The 13,612-nt window shown below is 42.3% G+C and overlaps 1 protein-coding gene across 2 annotated transcripts in view; it reads left to right on the top strand.

Annotated features, from left to right (window-relative positions):
- SH2D7 (SH2 domain containing 7) overlaps positions 1 to 3,638 on the top strand; it is a 45,677-nt gene extending 42,039 nt beyond the window's left edge. For both annotated transcript variants that reach the window (XM_075132997.1, XM_048867975.2), the window contains exon 6: positions 503 to 3,638. In XM_075132997.1, coding sequence (XP_074989098.1) covers positions 503 to 553 — 51 coding nt within the window. In that variant the 3' untranslated portion in view covers positions 554 to 3,638. The remainder of the gene's footprint in view (positions 1 to 502) is intronic.
- Positions 3,639 to 13,612: the final 9,974 nt, after the last annotated feature.

The raw sequence follows: 13,612 nt of genomic DNA, 5'->3' as shown, positions 1-13,612 counted from the left end.
AAAAGCAAGAAAAAAAGTCAGGCATCAGGATGACCAAAGATGAACATTTCTTGTAATTATAGCTTGCTGCTAAAGACAGTATTCCTAGTACAGGGCAAGATAAAGGCAGAGAAATCACCATACATCCTGAAAACAGAACTTTTTGGCAGGGAGATGCATTAGGCTGTAGAATATTCTCGAGAGAGGTAGTGGACCTTAGTTTGGACATACAAAACTACAGTGGTCAAGGCATTAACTAAACTATTGTATAAAACACAGACAGGACTGGATGGACCAGATGGGCCTAATAGAACTTTTTCATCTCAGACATGATTCTATGGTTAAGTAGATAAAAGTACATTTAAATGTTTAACATCTGGAGGTGGTTTGTTCCAGTCACTGAATCTGTATTTGCTACTTTTCAAGTATTAATGACCGTAAATATACAGAATATTCAACTGTGCTTCAGAGACTTGGGAACTATTTCTTTCCATCTAAAAAACGTGTTCTTTTTTATTGGCAGATGGACAAGCGAAGAAGATTTTTTTTTTCTGACAAGAAGAATAAATTCTGAAGGAGGAGTTTTAAATTTGTTCCATTTAGCCTAGACTAAAGATCGTAGAAAAATATGCAGACAAATTCATCCCTTGTGTAATTTCCCCAATGGCTGTGGTAAACCAGGGACATGTTTAGCCTGTACTGTCTATAATAGCACAAATAGAGATAAATGCTGGAAAATGAATACCTGTTTGTCAAATAGTTAAAGGCCCCAGCTCATAGAAATCTGCACAACTTCAATTTTCTTTTCACTTGAGCCATGTGAATTTAGGACCAAATTCAGGCACTGACCTAGAGTCCGAAGCCCAGGAGCATGAAACATATGGTGGAAGTTGGCCACCCCATGCCAATTCTCCCCCAAGCTTGTGGGGAAGCAATCCCTCCATCACAGAGGGTTTTAAATTGGAATAGGGGAGAGACACAGATTGTGTGGATCAGCTGAAAGTTTGTATCCATCTTGCCTTGTGTGTCCCTGGTTGGGTAGAGAAACAGGGATAGCACTGTTTTGATATCTGTTTAAGGAACCAATTTAGAGCTATTCAGCTAGGAAGCCATCCTGGACCTGCAGTGCAACAACTTTATTGAACATACAAATTCATGAACAATATTGCAGACCCTGTTGTAATAAGAACTACTGGCATATATGAACTTGTGTTCCCTGTCTGTAGAAACTTGTAACCCTTATTCTTAGCCTATAAGCTCTTTAGAAGCAAGGACTGTCAGTGCTTTTGTTCTTTGCACAGTGCCTAAAACAATGGGGTCCTGGTCTTTGACTGGGGCTCCACAATTCACATCACACCCACCTTTTTATTAGGGTGGTCAAGAGATTAAATAAGTGGTATTCTATTATTGTTTAACCACATGATTAATTTTTAAATTTTTGTGGATGCTTTCTATATTTTCAATTATATTGATTTCAATTAACAACAGCGCTCACTTGGCAGCGCTCACTTTATATTTTTGATTAAAAGTGTTTGCACTGTAAAAAGACAAAAGAAATAGTATGTTTCAATTCACCCAACACAAGTACTGTAGTGCAATTGAGTGCAGTTATGTAACAAAAAAATCTACATTTTTAAGTTGCACTTTCAGGACAAAGACTGCATTACAGTACTTGGAGGTGAACTGAAAAATACTATTTTTTCTGTTTATCATTTTTACAGTGCAAGTGTAATATACACTGATTTCAATTACACCACAGAATACAAGATATATGAAAATGTAGAAAAACATCCAAAATATTTAATAAATTTCAATTGGTAGTCTCTTGTTTAACCATGTGATTAAAACTACAATTAATGTTTCAGAGTTAATCGCATGAGTTAACTACAATTAATTGACAGCCCTACTTTCTATATACAACTCTCGACAGAAGTAATTGAGTAATGCTACTAAATTATTTCAATATGGTATTTTTCCATTTTTAAAAAATCCTCAGCCTGATTCTAATCAGACATCAGTTTTACATTGGTTAAACTCCATTTGCTCAAGTTATTCCTGATTTGCAGAGATGTAAGTAAAAGCAGGATAAAGCCCTTTGAACTTGAGTTAATGTAGTTATTTTGAAATCATCACACTGAATGTTGAGGACAGAGCAATACTTTCATACTTTTTGTTTAGGACTTAGAATTAAATGCCTCAGATATGCATAACTGTAACAGTCCCACCTCACCACTGTAGCACTTCCTGCTGATCAGTCTGGGAATTAGCTCAGTCTTTTCACAGGGCACCCACCTCTGGTAGTGTCTCACCACCATCACTTCTGCTTCAGACACACATCATCTCAAGGATCACAACATTCTCTTCCATTCTCCCCCACTTCCTGGGGAACAGTAGTCTTCTGTCAAGCCACTCACCTCCATGGCCAACTGCAGCCAAGGTTCTAGCTACTTGCTAGAGTGGCAAACTGCAGCCCTTCACTGGCCACTCCTCCCAGTGGCAAGTGTGGGGGGCAGGGGGGGAAGAACTCCCTCCATGCATTTCCCTTGGCCACTTCCATATAGCCCTAGCACCTTCTCTGCCTCTGTATCAGGGCTTCAGTCTTTCCACCAGTCAAACTAAAGTGCCCTCTTGCTCCCCCCACAATTCCCTCAGCCCTTCAGGAACCCAGTCCTTTCTCCCTGGGCTCCTAAGAGGGAACTGCCCCCTCTGTCCTGCAGCTCTCTTTATATATGGGCCTGCTCTGCCCTGATTGGCTGCTCATTGCAGCCCCTCTCTGATTGGCTGTCTGCTGTGCTGCCTCTCCAGGACTGCTTTTAACCCTTTCTCCACCAGTATGGGACAGACACCGTATCACAGTAACTAAAAATAAATTATGCTGCTATTTGTAGCTTATTTGGAAATGTGCCCTCTTTCCTGCATGTATCTTTTCAAACAGAGCTATAAAGATTGAATCTTGCAAAGATCTGAACACCCCCAAAACTTTGTGAGATTCAAAATCCAGATCTAAGCTTTGTACCTTGGGCTTGTCCATCATAACAACCCATCAGAATCTTTGCCCAAAAGTAAAAGCAAAAGTTTGCATCTCTCTGAACTTCTTCATTTCAGCAGGGACTGGAGGGAGAAATATCATGAAAAGATACATCAATTCTCATCCAGTCTAGAAGCACTGGGAATCTTGCAAGAAAGCATGTTCTTGTATAATTTCTGGCCAGTCTGATGTATTGACCACATTTGTTCAAAGACATAGCAAAGCCAAACTCTCATCCCTTTCTTGATGTTTTCTCAAGCTTGCCTACAACTATTTTTTATATTTTTGAAGATATATTTTACAATCTCAAAACTCACAGCTAGAAGACTCAGAAGAGTTCAGGTTATGAGTCACTACTATGCCTTGCAGATGGCTATAAACCATAACTGAAAACAGCAAAAGGTCAGAGGTTAATTTTCATCCAACAAGAATCATTAAACTAAACAAAGCCCGGGTCTTAAATATATACGTGAATTTAATCATAAAGAGATACATACACAGTCAGCATCATCTACAGAATGCTTAAGAGTAAAGGGGATATTCAGAGAATTAAAAACAACACTAGGTGGGGGAAAAAATCCCTTGCAAGAAAAAAATGCTCTAAAAATCTTGATTAAAAATGATAACCCCAGCTGACTTTTCTTCCTGTACTTATAATGGCTTTTTAAACTGAAAAAGAGTTTAGAAATTGGCTGCCTCAGCAGCCATGGAGGTGATTAAGGGTCCTAGGTGGAGGCAGAATAAATCTGTCATGCAGAGACCAGGGAAATGTTCTTGACTCTACTCCTCAGCGGACAATGCATCATTTCCCCTCCTCAGTGTGACGGAAGATGGAGATTAATTAGAAGCCAAAGCCCCAAACACAGAAGTCACATTATTTGTAATAATGACTCGATTACAGTCTGCAGCAACAGATTAGCTAGTAATTCAGAAATTCCACTCCCTCTACATTTTCCCCAAGGTGAAGGGGATAGGGGGAAGAGAGGATTTTTTGCAATGGTTAGAGCTGAGGGACAGAGAGTCAGGATTCTGGGTTTCTAAGTGCTAACAGCCCCCTGTGAGGTGCTGAGCACCTTCAACTCCCAATGAAGGACTTTGCAAGAGCTCAGCACCTTGCAATATCAGACCCTTAATCTCACAGTCTCCATTTAGCCATCAGTTTAGTACATCACTTATACACTTTAATGCTAACAGTATTCCCACCAATTCACCTATCATAATGGCTACAAAAGTAGATATTCTTTTAGATTTCCTAACTCCAACCTCAGGGATGCAAGAGGCTGCTCCCACTGTTTTTTCATCTTTAAACCCATCAGTATATATTGGCAATGCAAAAGTGACTCCATTTACCATATGTAAACTCATAAACCAAGGGTATCGGAGCCTTCCCAAAAGTGGGGGGCTAGGGGGCCTGCCTCCCTGAGACCCCTTCCCTCCCTGAGGCCCCGCCAAGCTGGAAACCAGAGCGAGACTGGGGAGCCCACCTGGGGTGAGGCTGAAAGCAGCCCCCTGCCTGTGTCCCCATCCCCCAGGGCAGGTGGAGGGACCCAGGCTCCCCACAGCTGCCCTCTTGGCTCTCCCTGACTTGGCTCCAGCTGAAGGTGGAACCTTGGAACCACAACCTGGCCATGATAAGAGCCGTTGCTAGCTTTTGTGACTGTATTATGAATCTTGCCATATTTGGTATTTTTCTTAAAGCCCCAGTTCTTGTGTGTCCTCTGATGATGTAAGAATTTTTGCTTTCATTTAAAAACCTGTTTCTAGCCCCCATGATTGTAGAGAAAAGCTTGAAAATGTTAAGGCTAAAAGCTCAGAAGGGAAAAAAAGAATCCAACATTCTTTTTTTTTTTAATCTCATAATTTTTTAAAGCTAAATCTGATTCACGACCTTTGAATGTTTGAGCTTGGCCATATTGTACTAAGGAAGTGGAAAATAATATCTGAAATCTTTTTGTGTAGTAGCTGGCTGCTAACAAAATACTTGTATTCATTTAACTTGGGTTGCATATGCTGAATGGGCCAAGAATTTGTTGGAGGGGAATCATAGAATCATACAAATGTAGGGCTGCAAGGATGTCATGAGATCATCAAGTCCAGCCCCCTGCACTATTAAAGGCCTGATGTATTTTTGTAAAGTATTCTTATTAGTCATGGCTTTAAAATTGAAACTGGACAAGATGGCAGTGTTTGCTTGAACCACCTAACCTCTGAGCCAATGTTCGTTCTGCGGGGGAAAGGGTTAAGTGGATCCTGATGACTCATTGAGGCAGGTGACTCATTACCCCACTGTATATAAGGGAGGAGGAAGTGGCTGTCAGAGGAGAGAGGATTTAAAGTATAAACTGATCAGGCCTGAAATCAGAATCCTAGGAGTAGCCAAACCTAAGGAGATAGTTGAGATGAACTATGTGTTACTAATTTCTTAATAAAGTCAAGCCAGAGGAAAAATGTGGAGTTTTGACTCTATACCATGCGTGGACTTTGTTTTAGGGCAAGCTGGGAAAGACATTTGCTCACAGGGAAAATAAAAAGCTGTCAGCTGATGGAATGCAGATACTACTTGTCTTCTCAGCTCTTTGGGGCAGGGATTATCATTTTGTTCTGTGTTTGTACAATGGGGCGCCCGGTGCTGGCCTATGACTGGAACTCCTAGGTGCTACTGCAGTACACATAATAAATCAAAATAAAATATATAAACATACAGACAATGGATCTAAGTCTCCTCTAACTTATATAACTTTTACACCAGTACCAATCCATTGAGTTCAGGGGAGTTACTCGTGGGCTACATCAGAATGATCAGAATCAGACCCAAAAGCAAATTCCCTTTGTAGCGCCTGAAAAACATAATGTGGCCCAGAAAGACAAGGATATTAATGCCAGACCTATTCCACTAACTCAATCCTCTGACTGGCTCTAAAGAAATGAGAGTAACTAATGAGTAAACCTCTAAAGCAGCAAATAAGAGGCTGAAATTCTCAAAAGGCTGGGTTTCTAGTTGGGGTGCATTTGTTGATGACAATTTCAAAATATTGTTCATTATTTTATATATTTCCTAGTGAATATTTTATCAGCACACTTTTAGTAAGTGCTCATTCTGTAATGCCAAAGGATAGGGAAATGCTGGCAAGAAGCATGCAGCCGCTATATGTACAAGATGTACTCATCTCAACCAGGGGCATGATTGTAAATGCTAGACAAGTTCACTGTAGAATGTTACAGGAAATGAGAATACAATGCATACTCAAAGAACAGTGCTCTTCATAAAAACCCCAGTGCTCATTGCTGTGGGCAGCGTACACTCAAGAAAACTCAACTGGAAAGGTGCACCAGGCACAATGAGGTTAGACAGCTCCGGTTTCAGTTTCATTTCACACACACTCAGGGCTTTATTCTGTCTTCCCTTTACCAACATTGATTAACACCTTAATCTGCAACTGATCCAGTGAAACAAATGGGACTTCTTGTACAGAACGATGCTACTCATTGTGAGTAAAAGGGAAACATAACTGGGCCCCCAATGGGCAAAATTCAGAGGTTTTGTGTACATCTCAATAAGGTAGCTGAAATTGGTATAACTTAAAGAGAGAGCATAGTAGAAAAAGCCACTAACAGAAAATTATTAATTTAATAGCCTCCCTGCTACCAAGAAATGTATGGCTGGAGTTTGGAAAAGGCCTCGGCACCATTTCATCAGACATATCAGTCTCCAGATGGCACATGCCCGATTCAGAGTGGCCTGCGTATAGGAGCCAGAACACTGTGCTAGGCATGATGCACATTTGTTTTGTGCTGTGTGGTACTCGCAGAGCACATGAGCGCAGCTCAGCAGGAACATCTCTCTGTGCTGAGTCCTGGGCTTCAGGACCAAGTGCAATGTTCCTGGGAGAAAAGGGTGATGATTTGGTGACTCACTTGTCATAACTATTAACATTATAAACCTGAATGCCTAATGATACCAGAAATTATGGGGTTCAATAGAAAGTTTGTTATTTTCTTCTGAAGGAAGGGATGTGATTAAATCTGAGCAGGCCATAACAAAGAAGTGTGCTTTGAACAGATTGAGTGAATTCTTTCATTGTAACTATGTGACAGATTTAGGGTACCAGGCCTCAGCAGTGCTGGCTCATGGGGTATTCAGTAACTCTCCTTATTCATTTTTCATGTATAGGGTTCACACTTTGGCAGTTTTGCTTTGACTTTTGAAGGTGCTGGCTGGAGAAGCCAAAGGGGAACTTGGCTGAAACTGCTGAGTCTCATGTGGATACCAATTGATACTGGAAATCCCTTGCCCAGTGAGTAGAATGTGAGTTGCCTGAAATCCAGTCCCACCTTACCTAAAAATGGTCCAAGTTTACCAGACTGGTTGTGAACCACAAAAGTTCACTGCTCTCCTCAGTTCTAGTGCCTACTACTATCCAAACCTTCTCTTAACATATTTTCTAAATATAAGTCTAGCGTCTTTTCTTCTCTTCTTGCACCTCACCCACTGAACAGTGCAATGAGACAATAATGAAGGTTGCTTGGCATTGCCTCGTTTCATACCCTCTTTGAGGGGGGAACCCGTACCAATGTTCTACAGAAAATAGAGCCCATTTGTCATCTGCCCTCTTTGGTTTGTCATCTACTTGCTTTATTCACCATATGCTTGAATAAAGCAAGATATCACTTGATTATCTGTTCTGTTCACTCCCTCTGCAGCACCTGGCATTGGCCACTGTCGGAAGACAGGATAGTGACCTTTGGCCTGACCCAGTATGGCCATTCTTATGTTTGATGTCTATGTCTTCTTACGCCCACTAAGACCTTTGAATCATGCACAGAGTGTTTAATAAATCTGAGTCCTGGAGGAAAGGAGAATGGAGCATGGGTCCCTGATCTTGGTGTAGTGTCAATTGACATTTTCATCATGCAAATCTAAGGGAAGACCATTTGTATAATGACTGACTATGGTGCAATCAAAGATTTTCAGTTCCTCCTCCTGCCCATGAACAGTTTCAGTGATGAAGTAATTAACCCCGAGAGGTCCAAATCAGATCACTCTGAAACTTGTAAGTGAAATATTTTTAATGACAACTTACTTTTCAGTAATGACAACTTCCTAAAAGTACCAGGGGGTTTGAATCCATATCTATGTTTTTTAAATTTCAGAATCACAATTAATAAGGTGGTAATAAAGGATAGGAGAGGCTGCATTATATATTCTTTTAATCTAGTGCATTTCTGAAATCTGCTTTTAACTTTTCACACTATATACAGTCTCTCTCATTTCTCCTCTCTTCTTCTATTTCCACATAGCACTTTCTTTTTTACATATCACAGGCACATGACCACCACTCTGGCAATTGTGAAATCCAGATGGGGGATTACCAAATTGCACTTCATCTTTAAACTACAGGAGTAGAAAATTTTCTTTGTAAATAAACTTGATGGATGTTAGTATTCTGAATAATGATAGAAACAGGATAGCAAAAGATTCTTAGGAATTTAGAAACACATGCATCAGTGCTTAATGCTCTGGACTTTGTGAAAACATCTTCCACTGGAGCTGAAAGACCGGGGAATAGTGAGAGAGGGACTCTGGTGGTGGTTTGATGGGTGGGACACATTCCATTTTTATTATATTCATGTTGCTGCCGGGATAGTGTTATTATCTGTGGGTAATTGCCAGAGTCTGTTTATGTATGAAAGTAATTTTAAGAGCTTGTCAAAGGTGCCCAGAGCTAGGGTTGGGTGCTCTTATGTCAGGTAGCATGAACAGATTGTGCTTTCTGCTGTTCCAGGAAAGTAAAGCTCCACCTGTCTTTAATTCTCATTAACAGGTTCAACTAACCCCCAAGGCTTTTGAAATTAATTCCATCAGTTTAGAAGGCTTATCGTCCCAACAGTTTCCAGTCTGTCATTAATCCTTAACCACACATTACTCAGTAACATTGGCCACTGTGACTCAGGAAGTACAAGACCCAGGAGTGTGAATGCTCCAGGCTGCTTGCACCCTCTCCCTAAGACCTGGCTCTATGCTTTTTCCATTGATTGGTATATGGAAGGTGCAGCCTTTCAACCCCGCACCCGCATCTAACAGGGAGAGTCATCTTCAAAGAGACGTTTCTCCTTCCACTGCATCGTTTTGTTTATGTCTCGAAGTGGCTTGTTTCCTTACTTAGTAGGGAACAAGGCTGTAAACATCGGCTGATGATATCAAAATTGGTAACATCCATATATCATTATACATCAAGAGTCTAATAACCTCTCTTGTATGAAAAAATCCTCTATTAGCCAGTTGCCTCTCCCAACCCTTTTCTCTCTGAAAGTTAGCTCAGTTACAAATTCCCTCTGGCTGGGCATGGACCTTCTCTGAGCAATTGCTTTTTATTCATCTCGATGGAGAATTATTTGCTTGGAAACTATTCCAGACTTTTCCATTACTCTGTTGGGCCCAATGCTGCAAGGTGCTGAGCATCTTTTCCAAGATGCTCCTGCTGAAGTCTTTTTTGTTTTAATTCACTCCCCCACATAGCAGCTGACATGCATTTTAGCACATTTACTACTGTTTACTCCCACTTTTCTTTGTTCCCTGTCACCCTCTAGCTTTCTTTTCCTTACAGAGGAGAAACCACTGGATCTATTTCAAACTGATAAGAGGGAGGAACTCCCTGAGTATGTGAGTGTAATAGAGAAGCTTAGAAGTAGTGGCTATGAACTACAATACAATATGAATGCAGAATAGTGAGGAAGGGGTTCCCTAGAGGCAGCGTGGTGAGGAAGGGGTTCCCCGGAGGCAATGTGGCGAGGAATGGGTTCCCAGGAGGCAGTGTGGCAAGGAAGGGGTTCCCAGGAGACAGCGTGGTAAGGAATGGTTCACAGGAGGTGGCATAGCCAGGAATGGGTTAATAGGCGGCAGTGTAGCAAGGAATGGGTTCACAGGAGGCAGCATAGCCAGGAATGGGTTAATAAGTGAATGGGTTCACAGGACAAAACAGAACCAGGGGATTGGATTTCAGCAAAACAAATATTGAGAAATTAGGATTGGGGCCCTGTCCAAAACCCACTGAGTCACTGGTAAGACTCTTTGGCTCTATGAGGAGTTGGACCAGGGCCCTTGGGTGTAAATATAATAGGAGGAATGACTAAAATCCATCTGTCTAGCAAAGGCTGCCAAATCCTAAAATGGAGCATGAGTGCTGTGGAGGCTAATGTGCCCCCCCTCAAGCTTATGGGGGGCAGGGCAGCTGTTCCAGGGGAGTCATTCAGAATGAGGACAGGTAGAAGGATCATGGACATCCCGCCACAGGTTCTCTCTGCTAGTAGAGTGCAGCTTTAAGTTCAGGACAGGTGTCTTTTGGAACTTTGCTAGGGGAGAGTGCCCAAGAGACATGGTGCCTTGGCCCAAACCCTCCTTGCCCAGTATTGCTCACGCTTTGGGCTGTCCTAAGTAGCTCCAGTTGCTTTGTGTCCTCCCCTGCAGGTGGACGTTCCATCACTGGGAACCTGCAGCCTGGAATCCACCATCAAGGCCAGCCAGAATGAAGGCACAACATATTAATTTTCAAAAGGGGAAAGGAAAGGGATGCCTGCCAATGTTTGCCTCATGAGCCTCACTTCTGGTTCTAGAAAAATGACAGGATAATTATTCAAAGAAAAATGACCCACTCGACACCTGGAGAATAGTGGAACTGTAAGCAGCACTGGGTTTCTGCAGTGTTAATCTTCCCAGATGACATTGATCACTGTCTTTGATAGAACAAATAAATCAGTGGCCAAAATGAAAGCAGCAAATGTAATGGGTCCAACTGAGGCTGGCATTTGTGTCGGGGGAAGAGGGAGGAGCACTCCCTATACTCTGAGGGCAGGGATTGCTCCCACCTTGACCCTCCTCCCCCTGGAGGGGACTTGAGGGAAGCAGGCTGCACCACCTAAAGACGGTGTAGGCTATGTGCAAGCCCCTGTGCACTGAGAAGCTTGTGCCTGAAATGCAGCTCCCTACCTGAATACAGCTCGGTATCAGCCCCAGCATGTTTCAGGGCCTAACTGGCCCAATTTGGCTCAATGTGTTTTGACTTCAGTGATGCCTTTGTTACACTATCTCCCAAAAACTCACTCTCAGAACTAGTCCCAATTGGCTCAGGTAGGGGTACAGTCACATGGATTAGTTACTGGTGCAGAGGCCAAAGATAAATTGTGGGGAGGGGCTTAGTGGGTAGTACAGGGAGCGGGGCTGGTCCTGGTCCTGTCTAATATCTTCTTTCATGATCTGGAAGAAGGAGTTAGCGACACATTTGTATAATCTACAGAAGATACTAAAATGCACTCACTCATGCTGGCTTTCAATTGGGCAGTTCCACTCTGTCCTTTACTGTTAGTGTTATGGTGGCTGGTGGTGTCTCCTTCACTGAAGAGTTATTATTTATTATTTGTATTGTGGTAACACCTAGGAGCCCCAGGCATGGCCCAGGACCCATTGTGCTAGGCACTGTACAAATACAGAACAAAAGGAAAGGCCCTGTCCCAAAGAGCTGATAATCATTTAATATTTGTGGTTCTGTTTTAGAGCAAACTCCTGTGACAGTGTTTGAAGCACTGTCATAGCAGGCAGCTCTTATTTTCATAGACACATGATGGAAAAGCCCTACTTGCCCATCTTCTGCCCTAGTGGGATTGTTCCCTGCAGTCCACTGTCCATTACATTATTGCATGTCCCAAACGATGGGGCTTCCATCACTTTGCCTAGGAGACCATTTCTCAGTCTAACAGATGGCCCTGCTAGAAACTCTCTCCTGATATTCAGCCATAATTGAGTCTGATGAATTTAATAACCATGAAAATTTTTTCCTACATCCTAAATGGTTGGATTGGCTTCTATAACAGAAAGGGAATGAAAGTGCTAGATTGAGAATAAGGGGTCCAGGATGGAGTAGATAGATCCCATGCTGGCACTGAGAGCATTGAGGAGAGCTTGTGGATTCAGTCAGCCCCATCCTGCTACACCTGCAACAAATGACTGGCATGGAGAGAGGAGTTAAAAGAAGGAGACCTAGTCCAGTTTAGGGCCGACCAGGAAGGAGAGCAGAGCTCTGCTTCTTCCTTGACGAGGGAAGCCTGGTTCCAGACAAGAGCCTGAGCCAACGTGGTACCTGAATGAACCTCCCCGTGGATGGCATGTGTAGGCCAAAGAAGACTGACTAAAAGGATTAACTGCATAGTGACAAGCCCTGAGTAGAAGGGCAAGGTCCTCTTGGCTAATCCTCGAGTGACCCTGATTTTAAGTTCACTGTTATCCTTTTATTTTGGACTCTGCTACCCTGGAAGGGGTAGGATTCAAACATGACATAGCTGGAGGGGCAGCATCCAACAATAAGGAGCTGCAGCTGGGTGCACAAGGGAGTGTGTGTGGGGGGGTTGCCTAGGCAACCTGATTACAGGGCTGATCCTAATATCATTATTTTATTGTAGCCACAGACACACACACATAGATGATAGGTTCCTGCTCCAAATAAACTTACAATGTAAACAACAGATTTACTATTGTCTTCCATGTGACTAATTTCATGAGTCATATGAGTAAAGATTGCACAATCAGGCCCTCAGTCTTTTCTGACAAAGAAACAATTAAGATTTTTGAAACTCCTATAAAATCACAACTGGAAACAATCAGCCACCGAAGTGGACATTTCAATTATGCAGACACCATAAAGGCAGCCAGTCGGGCCCAAAATATTTACATGCAAAAGCATACCCGAATGAAAGATAGGATTGCCTAGAGGTTACAGTGTGAGATTGGGAGGCCAGACGCTTGTGTTCTGTTTCTGGCAACCCCTGACTTGCTAAGTAGCTTTGGGCAACTCACTGTCTCCATTTACCCATACATAAAACGTGTATAACAAGCAGCTATTTATTTATGTTGAGGGGAATATCTGGATCTATTGACCAGATATTGATTGAGGAAAACATGAACACAGTGGTCCAGACTGATCCCCAGTGTATTCTGTGGAGCTCCTGAACTAACATAATGTTGGCTTGTCACTAGTCTCACAAACATGGGGCATGTCGAGAAGGGGGTGGCAGTAGTGAATTTGCCAGGAGCTCCCTCTTCGGCTTCCTCTTCTTCCAGACTGTGGAAAGGTTAGGAGCTCTTTTAGAGATAAGAACGGAAGAAAGATAGGCACTTTACCCTGTAATTCTGATACCCTTTAAATTCCAACCAGAGCAGTCTCCTCCTCTTCCCCACTGGAGGGAATTTGATAGTCACTTAGTGTAATTTATCTCTCTCCATGAATACTGCGTGCACACACATAAGTGGAACCAAATTCAGAGAGGAAAAGCAGGACATTTGCTCAGCCCTGCTTCACTGTGCCCTTCCTTTCTGTCTCTATCATACATATTTTGAAGGGCATCACCAATAATCATAATCCTGTTATCTTTTAATGCCTTCCTTATCTCATCATCAAATTTCATTCCACTGTCTGTCCTGCAGAGAAGGTGCATAGTGCACTAACATTATAAGTCCTCTAATCCTTCTGTTATTTCAATCCAAATTGATTCATTATGGCTCTCTTGCGCTGACAAGTGCAATTCCTTCCACTATACATTTTCACTGACATACAAAAC

This window comes from Caretta caretta, chromosome 10 (genome assembly GCF_965140235.1).
Source record: "Caretta caretta isolate rCarCar2 chromosome 10, rCarCar1.hap1, whole genome shotgun sequence".
Taxonomy (NCBI): Eukaryota; Metazoa; Chordata; order Testudines; family Cheloniidae; genus Caretta; species Caretta caretta.
Note: the sequence above shows the minus strand (reverse complement) of the source record. Positions and strands in the feature narration are given on the sequence as shown.